Source organism: Octopus bimaculoides, chromosome 2, assembly GCF_001194135.2.
Source record: "Octopus bimaculoides isolate UCB-OBI-ISO-001 chromosome 2, ASM119413v2, whole genome shotgun sequence".
In the NCBI taxonomy this organism is placed as follows: domain Eukaryota; kingdom Metazoa; phylum Mollusca; class Cephalopoda; order Octopoda; family Octopodidae; genus Octopus; species Octopus bimaculoides.
Window position 1 is genome coordinate 177,989,083 of NC_068982.1, and position 9,563 is coordinate 177,998,645.

Genomic DNA, 9,563 nt, shown 5'->3' on the forward strand with positions numbered 1-9,563 from the left:
ATATATATATAATGTTATAAACAATCTATCTGAAATGCAATTCTTTACTTACCCCTTTTGATACCAATCTGTATCGTACCTAAATCTGTATTGTGTTCTTAAATTTTGATTTGAAATAAATTAGAGTTTGGAATTTATTTCACTGCACTGAAGTTTATGTCTGTTTTCAATGCTTTTTTTTATTATTATTATTAGTATTTGGGAATTTACATTGTTTAGATGTAAATTGTTTCTTAAGTGGCTCATTAGAAAATGGAAAAAATATGATATTGCCAAATAGATTATATTACATCTGCATTTTATGTTTTGATTTATTTTTATTTAGAAGGAAGTTGTGAACAGAGTTTCCAGTTTGCCAGACCGATATCACTTTTCCCAAGGATGTACAAATGTGGCACATCCTACATCATTACCAATTTCATCACAACCAAGTGAGGAATGGGACATCATTACATCTACCTCCGAAGGAGACCATGATATTTCTATAGAAACCAGGTAATTATGATGAGAAGCAAAAAATACTTAACCCTTTGACATTTGGATTGTTTTGAATTAATCCTGCATTGTCTTAGAATTTCAAGATTTCAATGATGTGATTGTTTATTTTTTAGAATGACATTGTAGGATAGGTATGAGAGGCAGGATCTGGCCAGTTTGAACATAAAACAAGAAGAATATTCTGACCTGATGTGGCCAGTTTAATATGTTAAAGGGTTAAATTATGAAATTGTCGTATCTAGACTGTTGCTATAGTAACAGAGCTAAAGTAGATAAAGTGAAATCGCATGACACAGATTAATCTTGAACTCTGTCATGCATTCACACTAAGTTATAACATTCTTGCTCACTTCCTTTGTTTATAGCAGTACTTGGAAATAAAGTGTGTAGAGTGTGGTCACTTCCCCACTCTATAGACGTTCCATCAGTGACCACAGCAGAGAATCTGCATCAATAAGATTTCAAGATGTTGAAGAAATCCAAGAGAATGCGACAAGGCAGCTGCTCACTATCTCAAAAAAAGAGTTCCAGGAATGCTCTCATCAATGGAAATGATGATGGATAGAATTTTTGGCTTCAGAAGAGAACTACTTCGAAAGAGATTAGATGCTAAATTGATATGGGTTGCAGTTTTCTTTTTGTAGCACCTATCCCGATACTTTTGATCAGTCCTCATATTTATATTCATCATCATCATCATTTCACGTCTGCTCTCCATGCTGGCATGAGTTGGATGGTTTGCTCGAAAACGGGTAAACTGGAGAGCTGCACCAGTTTCCAATCTGATTTGACATGGTTTCTAGTCCCGCTGGACTGACTCCTGTGCAGGTGGCACGTAAAATACACCATTTTGAGCATGGCCGTTGCCAGTGCCTCCTGACTGGCCTTCGTGCCGGTGGCACGTAAAAAGCACCCACTACACTCTCTGAGTGGTTGGCGTTAGGAAGGGCATCCAGCCGTAGAAACTCTGCCAAATCAGATTGGAGCCTGGTGTAGCCATCCAGTTTCACCAGTTCTCAGTCAAATCGTCCAACCCATGCTAGCATGGAAAGCGGACATTAAACGATGATGATGAGGAGGAGGAGGAGGAGGAGGAGGATGGTGGTGGTGGTCGTGGCGGCGGTGGTGGTGGTGATGCACTCCAAGAGTATAGTGGATGCATTTTACATGTCACTGACACTGATGCCATTGATGTGACACTGGCATCAGCCATGACTACAATCTCTTTTGGCTTGACAGCTCTTCTCAATGAACTTACTTGTATATAATGCTCAGGTGCACTGTGGCTATGCATTTAAAGAAATTTATTCATGTCTACTAAATCTACTCTCAAGGTTTTGATCAGCCTAAGGCTATAGCAGAAGATACCTGCCAAAGGTGCCATGCAGTGGGATTGAACCTAAAACTACATGGTTGGGAATCAAGCTTCTTAATAACACAGTCATACTTTGGTGGAAATCAAACAATAATAGGAACTTTATTAATAGTTTTCAATAATATTCTAATAAATCAAAAATGCACTCACCTCAAGTTTTTAAAAATTGCTTAAAAATTTGATTAGTTAAGAAGTCTTGTTTACATAAACATATCCCTATTTTGTATAAATGTATCCCTTTTTTTGTATAACCTTATCTCTCTTTTGTGTATCTTTTCACTTTGTAGTTTCGAAAGTACTTCGCTTTATTCAACATGCAGTGAACATTCTGATGATATGCTATGTGCCCTTTGTCAGCAACCTAATAAAGATGCTTCAACTTATGATGGTAGAAAATTGTTTGTTGTTATAATTTTAATCTATTAAATTGAATTTAAAATATCTTTCTGAATAGTCCATATGCTAAATCAGGCTTGCACAATTGCACAGAATGAAATGGTAGTCATATTGGAGGAGGTGAAATGGTAGTCTAAATAATTGGAGGAGGTGATCTTGTGTCAGATAATGAAAGGTTATAGTGAGGCAGAGAGACAGAAACAGGTGTCTTGCTGTAGAGGAGGTACAAGGTTACCTGGCTGGAGAGTGGGAGAGAGAGAGAGAGAGAGAGAGAAAGAGATCAGGAATGAAGACAGAAACAGGTGTGCTACTACAAAGGAAATACATGGTTACCCAACCTGAGGGAAATGCAGGAGAAGGAGAGAGGGTGGGAGACAGCAGGATAGAGATGGTGGCAAAGTGCCTGGCATACGCAATGATACAGTGAGACAGGGCATGGGTGGAACACACAGATCGGAAACTAGCAGAGAGCAATGATACAGTGGCACGGGGCCAAGAGGACAGGATTGGGGAGTGGGAGGTAAGCCTAGTGGGTGAAGTGGAAATGTGAGGAAGAGAAGAGATGCAGTTTAGTTTGTTGTGGTAGAGTATATGAGAAATTTTTGTGTTGTGTGTGGGACACACAGCACTTCTAGAACTCAGTTTTGCTGACGTGATGGGTCTTCTCAAGAATTTCATATCACCAGACATTTCAGTCCATTGTCATTTCCTCTGTGAGGTCCAACATCCTGAGATCAGTCCTCACCACTTCATCCCATGTCTTCCTCTTGTGCAGGTACCATTTACTTTTAGTGATCAGCACTTCTTTATGCAGCTGTCCTCATTCATACGCATCACATGTCCAAACCAATGCAGTCTTCTCTTTTGCATGCTACATTTGATTCCTCTTATGTCCAACTTTTCTCTCAATACATTTGCACTTTGTTGTAAATGCACACTGATGTTGCACATCCAATGGAACATACTACCTTCATTTCTCTCCAGTCTATTCATTCTCTTCTGCATTCAGAGCCCATATCTCACTACCATGCAGTATAGCCATTTGCACACAAGTGTCATACAGTCTACCTTTCACTCTGAGAAAGAGAGTCCTTTTGTTGCCAACAACTCTAGAAACAATACTTTCAGAACATTCTCCACCATTGCCAATTTGGTCACCTAGGTAACAGAAACTATCTACAACCTCAAGAAGCCTCCTGGGCATTTGAGAGAATCTAAGTCCTGTGTACTCTTAGTGCTTATTGTTCCTGCACACCTGCCACATGCAAAGATGACTTTATCTATTAATCTACCTGTGATTCCACTGCACCTCTTATATGTCCATAGTTTACACTGGGTGCAATGAATGGAATTTCTTCCAACTCCTTTCCTATATGTTGAGTAGGGCCACATACCTGGACAGAAAGAGAGTTTTATCTTCTTTCTTACTAACAACAACTTTAGTCTTTGCTGAATTAGCTTTAAGGTCCTTTAATAACAAATATTATTCTCAAGCCTGCTCTGAATTAATATTGATAACATACTGACCCACTTTTCATTTTCAATTTTCTTCATATATTAATATAAATATAGGCACAAGAATGGCTGTGTGCATAGGCGTAGGAATGGCTGTGTGGTAAGTAGCTTGCTTACCAACCACATGGTTCTGGGTTCAGTGTCTTCTACTAAAGCCTTGTGAGTGGATTCGGTAGACAGAAACTGAAAGAAGCTCGTCGTATATATGTGTGTATATATATATATGTATGTGTGTGTATATATTTGTGTGTCTGTGTTTGTCCCCCCAATATCGCTTAACAACCAATGCTGGTGTGTTTACGTCCCTGTAACTTAATGGTTTGGCAAAAGAGACCGATAGAATAAGTACTAGGCTTCCAAAGAATAAGTCCTGGGGTCGATTTGCTCAACTAAAGGTGGTGCTCCAGCATGGCCGCAATCAAATGACTGAAACAAGTAAAAGAATAAAAGAATTATTGACATGTGCACACACACACACACACACACACACACACACAAACACACACACACAGATCATCATCATCATCATCATTTAATGTCCGTTGTCCATGCTAGTATGGGTTGGACAGTTTGACTGGAGTGGCATGCTGCACCAGACTCCAGTCTGATTTGGTATGGTTTTCTACTGCTGGATGCCCTTCCTAACGCCAACCACTCTGAGAGTGTAATGTGTGCTTTTACGTACCACCAGCACAGGTGCCATTTGTATGGCACCAGTATCTGCCATTACTGCGATCTTGCTCAGCTTAATGGGTCTTCTTCTCAAGCATGACATAATGCGAAGGTCTCGGTTGTTGCCTCCATGAGGCCCAACACTCAAAAGGAACTCAACCAATTTGCCACTGTGAGGCCCAATGCTCAAAAGGTGTTCTTTACATGCCACCAGCATGGATGCCAGTTACCACAACTATGATTTCACTTGACTTGAGGGGTCCTCTCAAGCACAGCACACCACCAAAGGTCTCGGTCACTAGTCATTGCCTCTGTGAGGCTCAAAGTTTGAAGATCATGCTTCACCACCTTGTCCTATGTCTTCCTGGGTCTTACTCTACCACAGGTTCCCTCCACAGTTAGAGACTGGCACTTCTTTACACAGCTGTCCTCGTCCATACGCATCACATGACAGTGCAGTCATCTCTCTTGCACACTCAGATACAGAATGGAATCATGAATATGTTTTCTTTTGGAACTTAAAGTCAAGAAATATTATTTTAAACTTTAAATATGCACATATACAGACATTTGTCAGCATGTACACACACACACACACACTCACATATACATACACATATATATATATATGATGATGATTGCTTCATCTTGAGAGATGATAGCCGTCCCATTAACACACACACCACACCCCATCACACAGTACAATCACTCCGTTGATGAGCCCTTAGATGACTTCTAAGAGCAGCTGCTGACTGACAGGGTTTAAAACACAAGTGACAGATATTATTCAAGTTTATTCTGTATCTTTGCCCTTTGGAATCTGATTCTGAAAGAATGTTTTTGTGAACTAGCAGATGTCTTTTAAGTCCAGATATTACAAGTTTTTTGACATATGACACAAGTTGTAAGAAGTGGTTGGTGTCCAAGATCATTACCTATCTGGGCATTATGATTTACACATATATATATACTTACGTATATGCACACATACACACTCACATAGTTCTGTGTCATTTATACATGCATACATATACACTTCTATATATACAAACATTTGTATGTGTGTATCTGTCATCATTATCATCATCATTTAGCATCCACTTGCCATGCTGGCATGGGTTTGATAGTTTGACTTGAACTGGTAGGCTGGAGGGCTGTACCAGGTGCCAGTCCAATTTTGGCTTGGTTTCTATGGCTGGATGCCTTTCCTAACGTCAACCACTCCAAGAGTGTATTGGGTGCCTTTAACATGTCACCAGCATGGGTGCTTTTACATGTCACTGACACCAACCACAACTATGATTTCGGTCGACAAGTCTTCTGAAGCACAGCAAATCATCAAAGGTCTTGATCACTTGTCATCACCTCCATGAGACCCAACTTTCAAAGAAATCTACACTTTTAAATACACTTTAAGAATTGTAGACAATGTTGCACATATAATTAATATACACCCACTGACACATGTACATTTGTTATGTAATTAGGCTAACACATTTCTGTCTAAAAAGTGCATACATAAATGTATATGCTTGTATAGGTGATTACAATATCTAAAAATGACATAAGATTGTACATGTGTGTATAGACTTCCATATATGTACCAGTATGGTGAACTTGGTGGTGGTGGGGTTATTTTGAGGAGAACAGAGATGATGGATGAGAGCAGAAATATGGGTTAAAGATAAAGAATAGAACCATGAAAGGATAGGACAGGCTTCTTTCAGTTTCTGTCTACAAGATCTACTAACCAGCTTTGTTGGCCTGGGACTATAGTAGAAGACACTTGCTCAAGGTGAACCTGGAACCATGTGGTTAGGAAGCAAACTTCTTGCCACACAGCCATGCCTTCACCTGAAGGGGATGGCAGTAATTAAGTTGATGATAAAAAAATTGTGCTTTCTGCTACATGCGTGTGTGTGTGTGTGTAAGTAATTCTCTATATACATATACACATACACTCATACTTTATTTTGTTTTCTCCACAGGTTCTCTAGGATCACTTGATGGCAGTGATGAAAGCTTTCATTCAACTTCTAGTGTCCAATCATTTCCTTGGTAGGTAGTTTTATTGAATCTGAAGTATAGATGTAATGAAGTGTTGTCAGAGGACAATACAAATGATTTGTTGATGACATTTTTGATTTATTAGAATATTATTGAAAACTATTTTTTGATCCTCATTTCTATTTTAGTGGTAACACAAGGTTAAATTCCAGTAAAAAGTCATTCATGTTACTGGCTGATGTTATAAATTCGAAAAAGCATCTTTTACAAGGTAAGTTCTTCATCTTTGATTTTGTCTATTTGAATGTTTGAACTGCTACCCAAAAGCCTAAATAAAAATTGTTGGTGAGAGAGAAAAATAGTTTAATATTTTAATTAATCAGTTTGTGAATTGGCTGAATTGTTAGAGTATAGGACAAAATACTTTGCATTGTTTGTTCTGGTTCTTTGTACTCTGAGTTCAAATTCTGCCATAGTTGGCCTTGCCTTTCATCCAGTCCAGGGCAATGGGCTGGAGGAATGTAGAGCATTCTTGAGTGGTAGGCTTAATCTGTTGCTGGTTTAATACAACTACCTAGCCCCTGAGAGTTTCTAGCAGAATTTAATTTGTTGTTAACAATTGGCCCAAGTCTCCAGTTTGAAGATGCCTTCTTCTTTTCCTCCACTAGTCTCAAATGAAATAAAAAGCCATGGGTGGTGTCTTTACTCCCTGACACAAAGATAAAAATTCACGTAGTTCTAATATATTTCTAGTTTTGTGTAAATAATTTTACTAGTCATAGTTAAGATGGGTTTTTTTTTTTTTTCATTTTTAATTAGATAATGTAGCCATGAAATTAAGATCTTGACTACTTACTGCATTGTTATAAAATCAAATTTTATTGCAGCTGTTATGTTGTCTCTCTGAACAACTCTACTTGCACTTGTTTGCATGACTAAGCAAAAATCAAATTCCACTCTTAATTTATAGTGGAATGGCTAATGACAGGAAAGTCATTCAGCTATGGAAATAAATCACAACTTAACTGCTAGCAGGGTAAAAAGCTTTGTGTTTGGAACTTGCTGCATGTTCATGGGATGTCTAGGAAATCTGGATGAAGTTCGCTAAGTTTGGCAAATAAAATTCTGGTAGGAAATTCTCAAACTTGTGGAACTACTGAATGAATCTCACCTGAACACCTTCCCTAGAAATAGAAATGGGCCAGACTTCAATATTCCATTAATGATAGAACAATGGAGTTCCATAAGGCACTCATCAGCAACTGGACTAGCATTCAGTTCTACATTCTATCAAAATCCACTTTAAAATGTGAACAATACTCCATTTTGGGATGGATCTAGGTAAAAAGGTGCAGGTGTTGAGAACTTTTTTGAAAAGTAGAACAAACCCACCATTCTTACCAATTGATTTAATGTCAGAATCCCATCTCAATTTAAAATCTAAAAGTATATCTGAACAAGGAGACTTTTCAAAGCAGTTTTATAGGGGAAAGGCAAGGAATTTCATGATAGTATTGGAAAAGTTAGTCTTAGAAGCTTTAAATACAAGAAGCTATTTGTTTTCCCATTGCATGGTTCCAGTTAGGTTACTGTAAAGTCGATGAAATCAGGTCTGGTTCATACCAGATGTTTTATGGAATGGAAGAACTGAAACTAGAATGTAAAGGGATAAAAATGTAAAGCATTTAATCTTGTATTATACTGCTTTTACTTTCAAACAACTTTTCATATTTATTGATCTGATGTTGATTAACTTCTTTTTATGCTTTACCTTTATTTTCAAACTACTTTTTTTTTCAGCTAAGAATTTAATGAATTTTCTTAGTCAGTATGACAACATCAATAATTTGGTGGCAAGTCTTCTGTCAGGTCGTACAGTTGCTGTGGTGGGATCAAGTAATAGTGAGGAGAAGGTTAAAGAAATAGTCGAAGCACTCTCTCTCTTTGTTCCTGGAAACATTATGTAAGTATTAAAAACTTTGAGAAAGCACTTTTCCTCATGTTTCAAGACCCCTAAATTAGTATATATTTAGTTGAATAATTTGTTTTACCTTATCTTCATAATTTCTGTCATTATCTTGTCCTCTTTTCTTTTGAGTACAAAAACATATGGCTTAAAGTATCTTTATACTATTGTCCAATTCTTCTGAAATGATTCAGAATTGAATTTTCTGTGATCATTTTGTTTTCTATTGTTTTACTTTTTTTTTCTTCCTGTGTTGGAGTTTGTAAAACTTTAGTCAGAGTAAGAGGACAAACATATAACCTTCATAGGATTCCAAGTGATGACATTGATGTTCTGCTTGAACTTCTGTAGGTTGGTACCTGCAAGAAAATTGTGGGCAGAGGTGTTCCAGAGGGCTGCAATTGTGGAAAGAATTATTAAGCGGAGTATTTAGTGTGGCTTTTGGAGTGGGTGAAAGTAGTGAGAAGTGGATTGTGAATCATGTTTTGGCTGTAGCTGTACATGGCTACTAGTTCAGAGAGTTGAGGATGTGTAATAGAAGAGACAGAAAAAAAGACAGTGTATCTGTGACATTGCAGTTGTACATTGGTGTTTGAGTTGTATGAAGTAGTTTTATCAATCTGTTGGATGGGCTCTTGTAGAATCTAATCTAGGACATTTGTGTGTGGCTATAGGCAAAAGCATCTTCCTACGTGTGTAAGTTCTAATGTGAACAACATTTGAGCTGTGGAGCATATGAGTAACTAATGAAGGTTAAAAAATTGGGGGGCTTAGAAGAAGACTAATACAGATTTGGTAATGTTTACGGCCATATCACGTTGAAAACACCGGTTCTCGTCCGATCACCGAAGTTAAGCAACATCGAGCCTAGTTAGTACTTAGATGGGTGACCGCTTGGGAACCCTAGGTGCTGTAAGCATAAAAAACTACACTCTCTGAGTGGTTGGCATTAGGAAGGGCATCCAGCTGTAGAAACTCTGCCAAATTAGATTGGAGCCTGGTGTTGCCATCCGGTTTCACCAATCCTCAGTCAAATCGTCCAACCCATGCTAGCATGGAAAGCGGACATTAAACGATGATGATGATGATATATGTTTGAGGTAATGATAAAAGTTATCAAAACCTGTGAAGACT

At 38.0% G+C, this 9,563-nt stretch overlaps 1 protein-coding gene and 1 non-coding gene across 8 annotated transcripts in view; both read left to right on the forward strand.

Annotated features, from left to right (window-relative positions):
- The window catches only part of LOC106878697 (guanine nucleotide exchange protein SMCR8), an 84,301-nt gene that overhangs the window by 54,831 nt on the left and 19,907 nt on the right, over positions 1-9,563 (forward strand). For all 7 annotated transcript variants that reach the window (XR_008263496.1, XM_052965761.1, XM_052965762.1 and 4 more), the window contains 5 exons: positions 326-495; positions 2,161-2,261; positions 6,445-6,514; positions 6,652-6,734; positions 8,264-8,426. Coding sequence is in view for 6 of the 7 variants with exons in the window: in XM_052965761.1 (XP_052821721.1) it covers positions 326-495; positions 2,161-2,261; positions 6,445-6,514; positions 6,652-6,734; positions 8,264-8,426 (587 nt within the window). In the remaining variant the exon portion in view is untranslated. The remainder of the gene's footprint in view (positions 1-325; positions 496-2,160; positions 2,262-6,444; positions 6,515-6,651; positions 6,735-8,263; positions 8,427-9,563) is intronic.
- Positions 9,230-9,348, forward strand: LOC128247200 (5S ribosomal RNA). The gene has a single exon (XR_008263594.1). It is a non-coding gene; the product is annotated as a 5S ribosomal RNA (ribosomal RNA).